This window comes from Echeneis naucrates, chromosome 13 (genome assembly GCF_900963305.1).
Source record: "Echeneis naucrates chromosome 13, fEcheNa1.1, whole genome shotgun sequence".
NCBI lineage: Eukaryota > Metazoa > Chordata > Actinopteri > Carangiformes > Echeneidae > Echeneis > Echeneis naucrates.
Window position 1 is genome coordinate 7,773,395 of NC_042523.1, and position 17,913 is coordinate 7,791,307.

The following is a 17,913-nucleotide window of genomic DNA, read 5'->3' on the forward strand; positions in this document are numbered from 1 at the left end:
ATGGGTATTCATCATTCATTCACTTCATCATTCAACTAAGTCTCTCAGAACTTACCAGACAAACTCACTGGTTTCTTAGATGATACTTAATCACCAGAGCAGCTAGCTTCATGAATGTGATTTCAAGGTTCCCTCAGCAATGGACACCTAACTCATTGTCCTCGAAGAATCTCCATTCGGCTCTGTGGAAATGTGATTTATTTGCAGGCCAAATTGATAATTACTCTCAAAATTCTCCAGTCTACCTTTCCAAGCTGACAGAGTTGAGAAAGTAAATAGAATGCATACAAATATAATGTACATAACCTATCGCCGACAAACTACATATATATATAAAAAACAAAAGGGTTTTTACAAATACATCAATTCAGATTTTGTTCTCTTGTAACATAATGAGGCAATATTTATTCATGTATCTGGCAATAGGTATTCTACTACTACCCTACTCAACTTTAAGAATCTGTTGTCAGGACCTAATCACAGACAGGACCCAGGATACAAATACTGATTTTCTTGTATGCCCATCACCCTCCACAGACACCTGCATGGTACAGTGCTGCTTCATTCACTGAAAAACAAAAGCTGCTTCTTAACAATCCTCAGCCAGCTACAATGTTTGTCACCTCAAACTGATTGGGAAAACAATTTTTGACATTCTCTCAAAAGCATCTCAGTCACAAAGACCAAGGATCAGTGATTTTGAATAATTTCCCAATGTGCATCATTGCACCTGTTATCAGGATAATTGCAGAAGCATGTGTAGTGCCATTAAGCAAATGAAAATAACTTATATGGCCACTATTGGTGATCATGCATTTAATGAAGCTGTAAGGGCAAATAAAATACTGACAATCTGTCAGTTTTTCATTCAAAATGTGTCTCAGGATGCGGGTATGCTTTCTGTGTAAACTGGGAAAACAAATTCATATCAAATAATTGATAAGTGGGCCTCCCTATAGCAAGGACTGAGCGAGTAAATTAGGATTAACTGTAAAATCATTGGCAAACACGAATAGGGAATAATGGAAAAGCAAAAGTAGCCTGTTTCTGTCAGTACAATATTTCCTTGAGATTTTTTCAGTAAAACCCTGGTATAAGACCACATTTGCCTTTCACAGAGCCCTAACCAGCAAGGTGAAGCATGTCATTAAGGTGATAATCCAGAAAAAAAAATCATTTTAGTATCCATCACTTGCTGCCCCCCCCCCCCCCCCCCCCGGGCTTGAAAGACCATGCAGGCAGTTTCGTTCTTCATAGAAAATGGAGGCTCTGCTAAGATTTTATTCATATCTGCCTGCCTCTGTTCACGAATTTCAACATCCATACTTCAGAATGTATCATTCCCTCCTACAGCATAATCTTCTTGTCCCCTGTTCTTTTACAGGCTCAGTGGCACCTACACTCATATTTTCATCCAAGTAGGACAGACATCACTTGCTTATGGAGACCCTTGAGACAAACATTAGAAAGTGGAGTAAGAGGCTACAGACAGATACTATTACTTTTGATATATGAGGCAACATATGAACATTAAGAAACATGAGCTTACAGTGGATGGGTAGAATGGAATTCATCTGAGTGCAATGACAAGGTTCTTTGTAAGAAAGACTGGTATGCTATAAAGTTCAGGTCTGCCACTTTTATCACCCTCATGTCTACAGGGGTCAACTGATTGGTGCTAAAACAAAGACTTATCTACTGCGTCTTTCTTGTGTTTTCTAATTCCAGCGGTCACACTAATTTCCTTTGACACCATTTTTCATCAGCTCGTAGTTAACTTTGATCACAAAGAGGAATGCAGCTGATTAATGAGACTTTTTCCTTTGTCAGGTAACTGTTTGTTTAATGACTCACACAAAGTATGACTTAGCAAAGTAGAAATATTGTCTTTCTATTTTTTTCATTTTGATGAGAAGAATGAGTCACACAACAGACCACTAAAGGGAGTAGCTAAGGTGAACTGCACATTTGACTATGAAACAAATCAGTTTCAAGACAACAAACATATATTGGCTGGTTCCAGCAAATTTGATTAGATGCTAGGGGTAGGAATCTTTTACTATCTCACAATTCAATTCGCTTCAGCTTTTTGGGGCTACGATTTGATTCAAAAGTGTCTTTTTCACATATATTAAGTTTTAAACGTTTATCCATGCTTAGATGCAACTGTTGCATAAAGCAAAATCACATATTTCTTAAGTAACAAAAATAAAAGTGTCTCTTTGTTAAAAAAAAAAATAAAAAAAAAAAAATAGTGCAGTTACACATGGGTTAATTTTGCAAACCTTGCACACTGAATAAGAAGGGTGCGATTCAAATCCCCTTTGTGGGCACCTCAACATGTCTAGGTCAAATGGTGACTTGATGGGTATGGGAGAATAAACGCATAACCATTCAAAAGTCACACATGCACAAACATGTTGATTACCGGCATAGTGGTTAACGCTGTCGCCCCGCAACAAGAGGGGTGCAGTTCAATTCCCAGTGGAGGCACCTGAACACGTCTAGGTTAATTGGTTAATTATTGGACTGGGCTACAGCAAGGAATGGCAACCACTGCAACTCCTAGACCGGACCAGACCAGACTAGACTGGTGATGGCACCCCTCCAAAAAACTGGACGAGAGACCAGATCCCTCCAGAGACAAGGGACAAGACTAGACCAGAGAAGGGACCTCCCCAGAGACTAGACTAGACCAGACCAGAGACGGGACCGCTGCAGAGAGTAGAGAATAGACCAGACCAGACTAGACACTGGACCTCACTCCAGAGATTGTTCCCCCCCTCAAAGACTAGAACGGACCCCTACCTCTTTTTTTTCCCCTGAGTAAAAAAATAACATATCTGCCGGGAAAATTCTCAGAGGGGGTCACTAATAATGCACGCCCCCCACCAGTGAAGCGGCCGTATGAGTGCTAAGTGCTAAGTTACTCACTGAGCTCAACACAAAGAGGCTGACTATAATATACTTCAATGGAGATGTCAGTAAGAGCATGGGGATAGAAGAAATTAAAAAGTTTACAGTGGATTTGATATTTCCACCGAAGTTGTGGAACGTATGTTTCATTGTTTTATTGTTATGTTTTTGCTTAAAGGTGTGGAAGCATTAAAGTTTTCCGTTATAACTGAAGAAATTGTCTACATTTCATTCCTTTCATTACTAACCCTAACCCTAACTAGGGGTGTAGCGATAAATCGATTAATTGATAAATCGATTTATATTCTTGTGATCCAACTGCATCGATCTGTGCTAGGCAAAATTGGCATTCCAGTTGACAAATATTGATTAAAATTTATTAAAATGATCTGAATTGATTAAAATCGATTTTAATGGCGGAAGAGAAGGCTAGAAAGAAATTTACAGGCCAGCTTTTTGATCCTGTGTGTGGAAACATTTTGGCTTTTGCAAAGACGGAGGTGTTCTAAATAAGGTGGTCACCGTTTGTAGAATATGTAGAAGCTAAATAAAAAAAACCAAAACAAAACACAGAAACACAACAAATCTTTGCAGCCATCTGCTAAGGGGCCTTGTGATTAAACAAAATAGCAACAGTCCAGGCACCCCTCCTGAAGAAATGTTGGTTGAACTTTATTTTGGAGATTAAGACAGTATTATTTTTATGTTGAAAACAACAGCAGAAGCAGTAAGTACACCTGCTGTTAATTCAACCTGAAGAAATGACGGTTGCATTTTATTGTGTACAGTTTACATTGAAAATGAGAGCAGAAGGTTAACCTTCTGATTGCTGATTTCCTTACAAGATACAACAGGGATCTCTGAAACTTTGCCTGCACTGTCCAATATCCAGGTATTTATTTCAGAGTCACACTGGTTGAAATAGTTACTGAATCGATTTCACTGTGTATGTGTGTCACTGTGTGGATCGAATATCGAATTGTTCTAAATGAACCAAGATGGTCCTTGAATCAAATCGGCAACCATGAATTGTGATTCAAATCGTTGCTCAAGTGAATCATTACACCCCTACTTAAAAACACTGTCTCAGGGTTAAATTTGCATAAAATGCTAAAAACTGAATTCTCAAAAATTAAAAACTACAAAAAAAAATATGGGAAAAAAATTTTCACAGAATTTGGAAAAAAAGAAAACAGATTTTATGGGCCTAACCTTTGTTTTGGTGCTTATCGCACATGCGTATGTTCCAGAAGCAGCTCCGAGGCAACGTCACGTTGTCCCACATACAAAATGGAGGCAGCCAGCCTCCTTATTTGTATTATTTATTCTTTTTTTTTATCGATTTTGAATTGTACTATATGAGAATTGCAATTCTTGCATGAATCAAATTTTTTGGCACACCTCTATTCGATACATGGCGAATATTTGCGGTTGTTTCTGAAGAGCAGCCTTACGTTATGGTTGGCTGTCACTGAAAATGCTGAAATATTAGTTGGTACCAATACCTGGTGCTGTAAAAGGAAAGTAGCACAAATTGGATCTTGTGTACAAAGCACAAATTTAAACTATTAATTTATACTTTTCTACTATAAACAAAATGCTTTTATATGAATAAAGGTTAATCTAATCTGATTTTATTTAAGCTAATAATTTACCTTCCAAGGGTTTTGCATAGGTAAACCCCATCCATTTCATAATATTTCTAAAATCTAATGAGTGTTTCTCATAGAGCTAGGAGTGCAGTAACTGAGCAGTAATGCAAGTGTTAATTGCAAATTTCCCACATTCGCAGCTCAACTGTCTTGAAATAATAAAATTAAACAAACAAGAATCTGACATTTTTCATTATGAATGTTCAGACCAGGATCTTCAACAGTTTTGCTCCTTGGAAAAGGAGAAAAAATGTATTTCATTACACCACAAATTAGACCCCATGAGATAAAGTTAAGGGTCTTTCACACCCGTTCTACACTTCAAAAATAACTTCAACTTATCAGCATTAAATTTCCTTAAGTCATGGCATCTTTCTTCCCCATCTACCCTGGCTAGGTTTATTCATCCCCATTCTGTGATTTAGGTAACAAAGCATATAACAACAACGACTGTGTGTTGTGGTCACAAAAATCAGTGTATTGAATATGGTTCATTTCAGGGTGCATAATGTGGATTCTAGCTGGAAACAAGTCAAGGAGATTTATATTCACCTGATGCCCAAAATGGCAAAAAGTAAGAAAATCCCTCTTAATTTATATATATATATATAAATATATAAAATAAAATCACGCATCCAATACATTGTGCACCTTTCCTGCTAAAGTAACACGGCACAAAAGCAAGTGTGAGGGGGCACAGCGTCAGACTTCTACCACGGCAGTACTACTCTCCTGTGTGAACATGCCGAAGGCTACAATTTGTCCTGCTCCACCAAGTGGATTTCTCTTGTGCTGGAGCAGGTTGTAATTAATCTCCAGTGTGATAACAAGGAGAGGCCAACTACTGCAAAGAGACTCTGCTATTGTTCTGCTGCAACTGTCCAAAGTAAAAGTATGAGCTGGCAGAAGAGTCTCCTGTTCAGTTGCAGCAATAGAAGAAACTGGCTTCACTTGCCAACTATGGCTCAAATCCCAAACCACTTTGTGTTGACAATCATTACTTGCCACTCTTCATTTGCTCTGATGCAGACATATCATTGAAGAAAGTTTTACAGCGAGTAACTATTCTTCAGCAGAAATGTTTGGGACAAAAATTACTTCCTGCATCAATACAAATTTTAGGGAGGGGATAATGATCATCATACTCCCACAGGCGCTCACACTGAATTTGGAACAGCTTCAGTGCACACAGAGAATGTAGAAGGTGCAGTCTACAAAACGCCCATCAAACACTGAGCAGTTTGTGAACCCTCTGTTTGTTGATGTCAGGCATTCTGGGTTCCAGGAAAACATCTTAAAAACAGCTGTAGTCCCTGGCACACCATGAACCAACCCAAACACACAGCCAGGGAGAGAGCAGCTATGCCCCCTGTTCTCTGCCCATCTCCATCACTCTGCAGCACCTGAATTCAAGATATGAAATGGTCACATTACACTTTAATCTCAGCAGGCATATCCTTTACTTCCACTGACATCATCCGCACCGCTGTGCTCAATTCGCAAAATAAATAAATAAAATGCAGAGAAGTTGAGACTTTGTTGAAGTCGAAAACTTGAGAACTGACTTTATATTGCTGCCCGTTCCCTCATCTCACCTGATGTGTGTGCATGTGTGACTTTTGAATGGTTATGCGTTTATTCTCCCATACCCAGAGGCACTTCCTGATATTTGTGTTGCAAATAAATTGCCAATTGCTGCCACGGTGCCGAGGCTGAAAGTACAGAGTTTTGTCATATGTCAACGTGATGATCTTTTTAAATTACCACTGAATGAGGCAGCAATGGCCAGTCAATGGCTGATTGATGGGGTGGGTAAAAAGGGATTGACTTACCAAATTCAGCACCGTTTCAACAATATCCCGGTTGCTAACCTCTCCAACCTGGATCAGTCCAATGAGGACGGCGAATTTCATCCTGATATTCCGGATTGGAACCGAAGGATTGATAATCCCGGCCGGGAGGACCACTGAACCCGAAGCGGACGTCATCCTCGTCTCACCGGAGACAGCGGAGACCGCAGCCGTGTGTTGCCCGTGACCTGGAGGGGGTTGTCGGTCCGAGAGCGACACGGAGCCCGGCATTGTCACCGGACGCTCGCTTGTCATTTCTGCCTAAAAACCGGGAGGCTTCAGAAGATAGTTGGCACGCTTTCTGCCCGCACTGTGTTCACTCTCTGCTCCGGAGCATCAAGGAGAGACGAAAGAACGCAAAGCACAAAATAAACAAAAAACAAAAAGAAAACACGCAAGAAATCCCTCTCTGTCAGCAGCAGCCACTGTCGGGAGTGCCGGTGAGTGAGTGGGTCCGGTGTGCTGTCGGTGTGAGCCGGTTAACCGAGCCGCTGTGTGTGCTGCTCTCTCTGACGCGCGTCTCCGTGTCCGTGCTGCTGTCACCGCCATGTTGCCGCCCCCTGCCTGCGGGGCCGCTCACCACGCCTGCGCTGGCTGCCGCGGCCGGGCGGGAGGTCCGGAGATCCGGAGGCGGCTGTCCGGGGCCATCGCCTACCCGGGTCCGGGCACCTGGGGACCGGGGAGCGGTGAACCGCGCCGTGGGGCTGTTAGCTTGTAGCATAGCCACATGCTAACAACACACAGCACTGTCACCAATATCTGAATTGCAAAGTTTATTTTCTAGTTTAAGGAGTTGAGCTGAAGCCGAGGAAACTAAAAGTTAAACAACAAATTTGCACAACGCAACCTGAGGAGCAGCACCAAACCTCGTGGAGAAACGAAGATGGCGGCCCGAAGTTACCGGTCTAATATACCCCAATCTTTAATAAATGAAATTAAAAGAAATCGATATTGTGTTTTTGGGGAAAATTAAATAGTTCGAATTAAGATCAAATAGACTGGATTTATTAAAAAAAAAAAAAAAAAAAACTGGTGTCCTTGTGTGTCAGCTCAGTTTGTTTGCTGTAGTATGACAAATACTGTTAGACCAGCAAAACAATCAGATATGAAAGTCTTCCACAGAAAATGGATCACTAGAAACAGGAAATCTGAGACAAAAAAATAATCATCAGTAAGTAAGTAAGCATCCCACAATGAAACAATATTATTAAGTGAGTCAGATGTTAGCCAATGGTAGTGGTATTGACGTTTTCATTATTAAGTGAAAGCTATTTTATAAAGACACCGACACCAAGCCTCTCTAGCCATCCTTTTGCTGAAGCCATGTATGAAGCCATGACTGGTGGCGTGATGCATGTGCATGCAACCATCTGACATATTATCATCAACATTATCTTGTGATTCCTGCCTCAGTTCATATACTCATATTCTTTTAAACTTTCATTACTGTCCATTCTTTGATCCGCCTGCCAGGGGCCAAGATGATCAGTCTGTGCAGTCATCAATGCAATAAACAAAACCTGCTATTCAGGGATGAACCCACTACAAGTCAGGGTTCTCTCACTGCTGTGTTCCTGATGAGTTGGTATTAAAGTGACCTTGTGGACACATTGAACAAGCCCTTATGAAAATTCATGAATTGCCTGGTCTATTTTTTGTGTTTTGAAAATAATTGTTGGCAGCACGGCCACATAGTGGTTAGCACTGTTGTCCTACAACAAGAAGATTGTGGGATCGATTCCTGGGCCTGGGGCCTTCCTGTGTGGAGTTAGCATGTTCTCATCGAGCCAGCATGGGTTTCCCCCAAGTACCAAAAACATGTATGTTTAGGTTGACTGGTGACTCTAAATTGTCTGTAGGTCTGAGTGTGAGTGGTTGTTGGTCTCTGTCTGTCCCTGTGTGTTGGCCCTGTGATGGACAGGTGAACTGTCCAGGGTGTACCCCACCCTCACCCAGTGTGAGCTGGGATTGGCTCCAACACCCCCTGCGACTCAGAAATGGATGAGTAGTTGAAAATTAATGGATGAATGAATTCTTTCCTTTGTGTTTTTAATTGACAATAGGCAACAGCATTTGGAAAGTAGAAATTGCGCACTCTGTCATTTTTCGTAAACTTCTCCAATATCTTATAAATGGCTTGTTTATGGCAGAATGAAATAAGGGTAATGACCAAGAAGATTGCACTTAAAATGTGAATATATAAATAAATTTGAAACGAATTTGGCCCCAAAAAAAGCTGTCAAGTTCCAGTGGTTATTTAAAAGAGACTGACACTGGAAGCTTGGCAACAATCCTGTCCATTGTCCTGACTGACAGCCAGAAGCTGAGCTTGCATTTCACGACCTCATTAAGCTGATCTGTGTCAGCATGGTTTCAATATGGGGGGGGGGGGCTGGGCTGCATACAGCTCTACTGTGTATTTTAAAATTTCAATTTAACAACATAATTAAACCTACTCACCTGTATGTATCTCGTGACTATGACAATTGAAAATCTCCCTCAGAGTACTGTATTCTCATAATCCTATGATTCAGACTGAATTCAATTTGTCAAGCATGTTTCATAGCTATTTAGTTCTTATGGCATCATTTGCACATTTTCTTCTGTTGTTCCTCCAAAGCAATAAATCGAATAATGGTATGATAACATCAGTGACAAATTAGGAACGAAACTAGGAATTCAATTCCTTCTGTTAAGCCTGTCAGCCCCCATTCCATGAAGAAACATAAACCATTTGAAGCATCTGCCTATTATGCGCTCATTGAATGATCATTTAACACACTTGGCCATGTCTGAACCACTACCTTAAAATTGAGCTCAGTCAGATTTTCAAATCAATCTCAGTTTTTTAAACATTATATTTGACAAGTTTTTCTCATTAGATTTCTTAGCAGTGAGTAGCTCTTTTAACCCTCACTACAATTTTTAAATTAATTAAAATAACTATAAAAGAAGTAAAAAATTTAATTTCGGTAGACTAACGTTGTCATTGGGTAAAATTGAAATTGTGCTGATAAGAAAGAGCCATCTAGTGGACAGAGATTAAACGCAGTTTTGTGTGTTCAGCCTTTTTCAATTTGGATACAATCTGCATGAAAAGGCCAGACAAAATTAATTGCAGCTTTTCCTCGCTTTTCATTTTTAAACCAATGGTGTGCTCGCATTACAAATGAGATATAGGCTAAACGACGTGTCTATTTAAGTCTGTTCACCAACGTGAGCTGCCTGAAGTCATGCGTTTTTCCTCGAAATGGCCAGTAGAGGTCCCCGTCATCCCAGATCAGAGGGAACTGAATTTCAATTTAGATTCCCCGACTGTATTTTTGAAGAGTTTACATGATAGTGGAGACAACTTTAATTTTTATATTAACTTTCAGTAACAGCTGCAATTCTCCACAGGTCAATAGATGGCCATTATTAAGTTGTGTTGTTTCTTCTTTTGAAAGAACATGATAAAAATGGTTCATACTTTTCCGTGTTATTTTTTATCTTTTATTGGAAAAAAATATGTCTATTATACATGACACTGCACAGTACAGTACCCTAAAGCAGGTATGATCAAGTCAAACCTTAAGTCATTCTTTTCACAACCATAGGAGGTCAAAGTTTAATAAAATTACACCCATTAAAATGGCAATACCAAAGCAAAGTAAAACCAGTTTACAATTTTGTACCGTGTGAATTACAGAAAGGCTGACACAGTAATAGAATCAATATATATGAAATTAGCATACTATTTGTCGCCTCACATATACACATTATATACATCTTGTTTGCCTGTACAATATATTCACTCACATATATACAGACACTTGAGTGTGCATCATAATAATTATAGCTTAATCTAAAATTAATAAAATGCTTCACAGAAGCAATGAAGAGCTTGAATGTCCTAGACATTATAGATCATAGCAACAGTAAAACAATAAAATTATCAAAGGTGACAAATATTATAATTACAGGTTTAGCAACACCGAGGTAAATAAAATCCTAATACTAACAATATTGGCAGGATGATTAATTTCCCAATGAGTAATTATGCTCAGCATCTATAAGATGTCCTTTATTTAATTGTGCAAGTATAGAGGAGCTCAAAATGTATTTTTAGAGCATTTTTGAGGTCCTATCTATGCCTTGTTTATGCCTGTTAGTGATGGTGCAAAGGCTCACCCCTGATCTCAAGGCTGAGCAGACACTGCTGGCAGAGAATTTCAGATTTTAGTTTCTGGGCCGTCTGTGATTAGCGGCTGGAAGGAGTTGCGGATCCGGGCAGCTTCTGCAGCACAAAGGTGACCGAAGGCTTTGCTATACCAATCTGGAGTCCGCCCTCTGAAATCAAAACATTTTTTCAAAACAGTGTACATGCCCATATTACATGCTTCAATTGAAAATTCAACTGAAGTCATATCTCAAATGCATTTGTAGTATTAAATGTTTGTAAGAAAACACATTTGCTGAATAGGTTAATGAGAAAATCTTGTTACAAGTTTAATACAGGACTTACTTTAAGTCCACTCTGCAGATATGAGTTAGCCTGGACTTCCCAGAGCCACATGGCTCCAGCAGGTAGTTGGACTCCAAAACAATAGCTCGTACCCCTCCAACTGGAGGACAATCCTCATGCTCTATAGAGACAGAAACAAGGGAACAGGCACCTTTGGGCAAGTCCGTCTTCCATGACCTTGAGTAAACAGAAAGAGATGAGTAAAAGATTACATATGTATCCTAAAATAAAAAACAAAACAAAACAAAGCATTACAGCCGCTCTCCAACAAGGTAGAATATGTTGTCACTGTTTTATCTTTAAAACACTTACCTGAGCACCACAAAGTCCCTGCTTGGGTGAGGGGGCATGCGATTGAGGACATACTGAAACACCTCTGTGTGCTTGTCCAATGTCTCGGACACTTTCCACTGTAGCAGATCCACATCCCACAGGTGGCGCTCTCGCAGCACCCTGTTTAACACGACATATGGTGGTGCTTCCACCTCCACAGACACTCTCCAGCGTCTCAATGGGTTCCCATCTCCCACCTGAATAACAGACAAAGACACAAACCAACCTGGTAATTTATTGATATGAATGCAGGATCCATGCTTGAGGTAGGCAATTTCATTTTCTGCATTTCTTATTTACCGGGAAAACACTTTGCCAGTGATACAGGACATTGGGATTATTTTGATGCATTTTTATATATGGAAGTATAGCAACATACTGTAACACTAACCTTCTTATAGTACAGCTCTGTGCTGTCGGAGCTGCTGCACGACACCCAGTTTTTGGACTTTTCCCGGGCCTCTTTGAGCAGGTTCTGCAGCCTCAGCTCCATATGTGTTTGGTATGTTCCGTCATCTTCTTCCAGCTGCTTGCACAGCTCATCAATTGTTGGTGCGTGCAAGTCAGCCTCCACATATGAATTACGTGACTGAGTAACCATCTCATGAGGGATCTAATTGGTGCATAAAAGCATGAGTTCAGACTCGCAGCAATTTAACAGAGGGAAGCCTGAGGAAATCACATTCAGGCTTGAAATTCTTGCATCATCTAAACTATAGGTTCTTGTACCTCAAAGAGATGGTTGCACTCTATGATCATGTGTGCGAGGCCCTGTGTTGCTGCTAAATTTTCATTCAGATCCTTCTGGTCAGGCCTTCCAGTAGCATACTTCTTTTGCATGGCCCTGATGATTATAGAGAGAGAAAACTTATAAGGCTGGAGAGTCCCCAGGTCAACATCCCCACGAAACGCAGTATATAAACCTTTCCTCGCTCAGCAGGAAACCCCTTTGATCCTTTTAGCAACAATTTCAACATGGTGAATTGAAGAGCTTTGCTTTGTTTGTACACAGCATGCGCTCATAAAACAGTGAGCTTTAAAGAAGGAGCCGGGAAGACAGTAAGCTAGAGCACCGCTGAGGTCTGACTCAACTCAGTAACTCATTTTATGTCTGTCTTATGGAGTCAGCGGTGAAGATAATCATGCATGAGTTAATTGGGGCACGGAATGGCAGGAAATAAGGCTGGACTAAAATCACAGCCCTCACATATGGAAGACGTGTGGATGAAAAAGTGCACCTTGGTGAGAGATTATCTTTCTTGAGTATGTTCAGATGGAAGAGGGAGGGGGCCAGGCACACAGCGATGTTCATGGGTGTCATCTGGTTCTCCTCTACAGAAGAAGTGACATCGCTGAGGAAACAAAGCAGCGTCTGTAGCACCTCTCGGTTTTCATCTGACATTAGCATGATGGCTGCTTGGACAGCCTGCATCCTTTGGTCCTTCGGCACATCTGCACAAATGAGAACATTGATTTGTATTATTTACTCTTTAGAGACATAGCAAGAGAAATGACAAAAGCATTCACCAACTGTAAAAGCTTATTTCCTTGATTTGAAATCACACAGCCACATGATTGTCAAACAAAAGACCAAATTAATCTAATAAAAAGAAAGAAATAAATAAATACATAAAACAATCAAATGAAACCAGGCCATGGCTCAATAAAGAGAAGCACAGAGAGATGTATGTCCTTACATTGGTAGATATGGAGGAAGGTCTCCCCGAGTTTGCTAGTAAGCAGAGGTTCAGGCAAGTCCCTGAAGAACTGCTTCACCATGTCAGCAACATCGTAGGCAGACTGATCCTCATAGTTGACATTGTCTGGAGAATTCTCATTCATCTGCCTCAGCGCTTGTATTCGAGACTTTACCCCTGATTTACGAAAGAGACCCACCTGGGAGCGAAACAGGAACGTCAATGTCAGCATGACAGACAGCAGTGACATGTAATTACATTGTACAGCAGTTCCGCTGACTGTATTGCCATTATACAACTATTGTGTCCTTCTGCCGCCTGTGTCATTGTTCACCAGATGTTACACGTTAGATAAACCCAATCACCTGTTATATCACATGTGAAAGTGAAAGTCACATGTAACCTGAGAGTATGTGTGCGGTGACCTACCTGGTCAAGGCACTGGCTCCTCAGGTACCGGAGGGCCTGCTGCAAGCCAAGGGGCAGAGGCTGTCCGGAGCGCTGCACATGCACTATGAGAGGTACACTGAACACATTCTTATCCTTATAGTCTGGTACTTTCATCCGCTTCATAAACTTTGGCACAGACCTGAGAAACACATCAGGACATCTTTCAGAGGTTGCTAAACCAGTAACAGTAAAATATACAGGATTATAAAACATTTACTTAATGACTAAAACCAAAAGCTGATTCATTCAAGTGTAATCATACCACATTGGACAAACACATTATTATACTGAAGTGAAGATACACTGAATTTAAAGATACAATGAAGCATGAAGTTTAAATGAGACTCACCAAGTCCAGCCATGCTTGTTGGACATGGAGTACTTCTCCATGATGGCAGTGAGGCGTAGCAGAGAAAACTTCTGCAGCAAACTCAGCTGGCCGGCTGATTGATTGGTGATCTGCAGGGATGCCACTGAGTGACTCAGGCGATTAGAGATCTGAAAGCTGGGCCATCGTAACCTAATGGCCAAAAAGGTGAAACAAGCATGAAAAAAAAAAAGGTGAAACAAGCATGAAAAAAAAAAAAAGTGTTTTCCTTTTTGTTCATAGACCTACACTTGTGCAATCTCAAAATATTTCAATGCTCTCAAAATGCTTTCCAGGGCTTACCGATTAGGTCGTGTGAGTGAAGCACCTACTCCTGAATCTCTCCTTTCCCTGAGCCTTGTACATTCTGTTTCAGCAAGTGATACCCGGTCTCTGTCTCCATCGCTCGGTGTGGTCTGGCTTTCTGTCACAGAATTACCCTGAAAGTCCAGCGTGATCTGACTAGAGGACTGGAGCCCAACTGGATTTTCCCTTCCGCCATCCACCTTTGCCTGTCCTTCTCCTCCAGGCAACACATTCTTGGACCAGTGATCCACTATTTGTTGTAGACCATTGACATGCAACAGGATATCATCCAAGTGAGGAAACAGGTCCTCTTTCTCGAGATCTATGAGGTCTCCAGTGCTGGCATACAGATGTGAGCCAGGAACATTATCATACACACTGATGCGGCTACCTCTGGAGCAGCACTGGGTTATAGGTCTGGATTCTCTTCTGCATGAAATGATTGGGGAGTCCAGGTGCATGCTGTTGGTGTGCCAGTTAATCGAGGCTCCATTGGTTGGGGATAAGCTTTCTATAGACAGTGCTTTGGGGAAGGTTCCTGGCTTGTGGTCCTTAGGAATGTGGACCACCAGGTCTTCATGGGAGCAGAATTCGTTCCTGCGGTTTTGTTCTGCAACTTTACTCACTTGTGTGCCTGAGAAGATGTCTACGTCCTCTAAATACATGCCACTGCGCTTGTGGTCAGCTCGATGAGGCTTGCGCTCTTTCAGGCTGGGTGTGCTGACAGTGCTGCCACTCGAGTGACTGCTGCTCTCACTACAACACTGGGATGGAGGAACTTTGTTGGACGGTGGCTCTAGAGTCCCACCGTGCCCATTTGTGATCTCAACACAATGCAGCGTCTTCAGCGCCTTGGCCTCCTGCTGTAACACTGGAGCGCTAATGACTAAAGCCTTACGGCCACTTTCCAGAGTTCCTCGGGAGCGCAGTGTCTCCATGCGCTTCAAGAAGTCTTTTGCACGGGTGCGACTTGTCTTGCCGTGCTTGTCAGGTAGTGAGCTGTAGTGAGGAATTTCTTTGGGGATGTGAGGCATTGTTAGAGAAGTAGAGTCTGGCATCGCTGCAGAATCTGAGCAGGTGTGGTTGGAGTAGTCAGAATCCTCTGTGCTGAGGCCCCTGTGTCCGCTGCCCCCGCTGCTCTCACTATGCAAAGAAGAAACCTCTGGCTCACTGAGGTCTGTCAGGACACTCTCGCTGCTGGTGGTGGTCCTCAGAGCCACACCGTCCCTAGGTGGCTGGCCCTCTCTGTGATTTCCCAGCAGACAGTCGATGTCCTGTAACCTGGACCAACGCTTGCTGCTCCACTCAAAGGTCCATTTGTCACTGATGGCAAACAGGTCGTCTTCATCAGAGTCTTCACTCTGCAGAAGGATGATTTTGTTACATCAATTACTTTGGCTTCCATTATTTAATGTGGGTTCTTTATTCTTTGTGTAATCTTGAATGTTTCTATTTAGGTTACTCAAAATCTTTTCTTAATTACTTAAACCACAGTAAACAAAATTGAATTATAAAAAATAATGCACACACATAAGCATTTACAAATCATTCACAGCAGCTGGCTTTCAAAAGAAAGATCCTGTATATTTAGCACATAAATTAAATAGGATGCAGGAAATGGCGGAAGGATGTGTCTTCTCAGATTTAATAATATTATAAAACAGTAATACAGCACCAGACAAATAAATCCTTTGACTCAACTACTTTTCCATAAATAGACCAAGACAGGAAAAAGTTATTAGTGTCAGCCAGCAGGCTACATTCCAATGTGGAGACAGATAAAAAGTGACAATACTCAATAGAAGTGAATACAACAATGGTGTGAGCTCAAGTATCATGTAATCTAGGTTAAACTGATGAGGCCAGATTATACTTGATGTGTTGGTACAGGAAGCACATGAATGTCTTCACAAATTCTTTGTAAGGAAATGCCATTAATGTTCATCTACTAGTTCTTATAAAACAAACCAAAAGAGGTAAATAGGAACTGTTACAAATTGAGAAAAATGTGTGTGTGTTTTGCAGAATATACATAGCCCAGTATCACACATCTCACAGCGTCCCTCTTTTTATACAATAATGCACTTTAAAAGAGAGAAATTGCAGAACCTTTTTTTTTCCCAGTGTAAACACTTACTTTCTTCTTCGGAAGGTTCACGTCAAGTTTCATAGAGGCACACTTGTTCAAGGTGTGAAGACGCCTGAAACGAAAAAGGACAAAGGATGGAAATTGTTCTGGACGAAAACAGGAGAAAACATCAAACTAGTCTCCTAATGACCACTCCAGAAATAAAGCCCATTCTTTTTGCTATTTAAGTGTTAACCTGATCAGCCTTTGTTCTGGCGACACAACCAGACCCAGCGGGAAACTCAGTTTCCACACACACACATTATCCTAATCCTAATGAACACCGGTAATTGTTGGTTGCTCTGTTTTCTTTCCCTGGGGGTTGGATCTAAGTGATTGTGGCCTGAAGGGTGGTGTGCGGTACATTGAAGAAAGGTGAATGTACGGTCAGAAGCTCAATTTGCCAGATGTAGTATCTAATTGTAGCCTTGTTCATTCAGAATAGTTTTGTGCAGTTGTGCAGATAAACCCATCTTTCATTCTACATCACACTTGCCATGCTATATATGATAATTTTGATTGACGGTGTCAGTTAGGTCAAATCATCTTCATAGGAGCATGTTTCTTTGTTCAGCTCCAAGTCTTTGCTTTTGAAATATTACTGTTCATTTTCTAAACTCCATTTTGCAAAACTCCCTTAGAGCAATCATGGAACATTTTCAACATTCGTGGTAAACAATGCAGTCTAAGCTTTATAACACGTGTTGACGGGTAGACGGTGTGTATATATATATGAAGTAGCAGCACTACAGTCAGTGTGAAAGCACAGGGCCCATTAATAGCACAGGGGAAAAGATGATGGCATAATAAAACACACTGCAGCCCGCTGTGCCTTGGCTGTAGACAAAAAGAACTCTTGTGTGGTGAGACAATCACAAGCTGTAACAGCTCCAGATACTGCTAACAGTCTTTTTTACAGATTGACAGTATTGTTCTGTGACAGTAAATGGCCACAGATGGAGGACACAGCTCCCCTCTAGTGCTGTAGATGACAGGGGCTGGCCAAACAAGAAGTTCCCATGATTGTTACTGTAGATAGTAGGAGCCAACCGAAGAGGGGTCCTTTATTTCACAGGCCTAAAGGGCTTTGAATGGGGTTTCTAAAACAGGAGGTTGTTTCGACAGAGATCAGAAGGAACATGCATGAAATATCTATCCGCTACATTTCTGTCAAAGAATGCCCACACTATTGCAGGGTGGTATTTAGTTTTGGCGTAACTGACAACAAGGCTACCCATATGTTGCCATAGAGATGGTGGAAAGTCATGAACAAAATCACGCTGGAGGTGGAACTGTTTCAGATTGTCCTCCATTTATCCCGTGGCTTGTTTGGAATTTAGATGAGCTGCTTTAGGGTTGTTTAGAGTCACACTATATTGAGCGACTCGGGGCACCCCTTATGCGACTCTCTGCTTGCCTCTCGGGATGGTTGCCGCGGTAACCCTGGTAGAAGAAGTGCTGTTTTCATCTTGGCTTGAAAGAGCACCTTGCCCCATAAGAGATTGATAAGGAACCACCAGTTGTTGCCTTAATTTGCTTTTATATTCTTTATGCCCTCTGGTAACTTAAGGAAAATCACAGAAGCCCAAATATTTTTCAAGCGGTTATCTCAAAGTGCAATTCAACATCCTGCAGACAAGAAGACTGCTCCCAGCACCCTTGCTATTAAAGCATTTATTAAATCAATATGTCAACATGTTACATTTTAGT

At 41.3% G+C, this 17,913-nt stretch overlaps 2 protein-coding genes across 9 annotated transcripts in view; both read right to left on the reverse strand.

The window, feature by feature from the left end:
* nbeab (neurobeachin b) overlaps positions 1-6,673 on the reverse strand; it is a 185,390-nt gene extending 178,717 nt beyond the window's left edge. For both annotated transcript variants that reach the window (XM_029516791.1, XM_029516790.1), the window contains exon 1: positions 6,401-6,673. In XM_029516791.1, coding sequence (XP_029372651.1) covers positions 6,401-6,673 — 273 coding nt within the window. The remainder of the gene's footprint in view (positions 1-6,400) is intronic.
* A 3,224-nt stretch (positions 6,674-9,897) lies between these two features.
* stard13b (StAR related lipid transfer domain containing 13b) overlaps positions 9,898-17,913 on the reverse strand; it is a 55,433-nt gene continuing 47,417 nt past the window's right edge. For all 7 annotated transcript variants that reach the window (XM_029517523.1, XM_029517522.1, XM_029517527.1 and 4 more), the window contains 11 exons: positions 16,213-16,276; positions 14,073-15,436; positions 13,752-13,922; positions 13,382-13,541; positions 12,953-13,151; positions 12,494-12,707; positions 11,985-12,099; positions 11,647-11,868; positions 11,235-11,452; positions 10,923-11,099; positions 9,898-10,747 (listed from right to left, as the gene is read on the reverse strand). In XM_029517523.1, the coding sequence (XP_029373383.1) occupies positions 10,630-10,747; positions 10,923-11,099; positions 11,235-11,452; positions 11,647-11,868; positions 11,985-12,099; positions 12,494-12,707; positions 12,953-13,151; positions 13,382-13,541; positions 13,752-13,922; positions 14,073-15,436; positions 16,213-16,276 (3,022 nt within the window). In that variant the 3' untranslated portion in view covers positions 9,898-10,629. The remainder of the gene's footprint in view (positions 10,748-10,922; positions 11,100-11,234; positions 11,453-11,646; positions 11,869-11,984; positions 12,100-12,493; positions 12,708-12,952; positions 13,152-13,381; positions 13,542-13,751; positions 13,923-14,072; positions 15,437-16,212; positions 16,277-17,913) is intronic.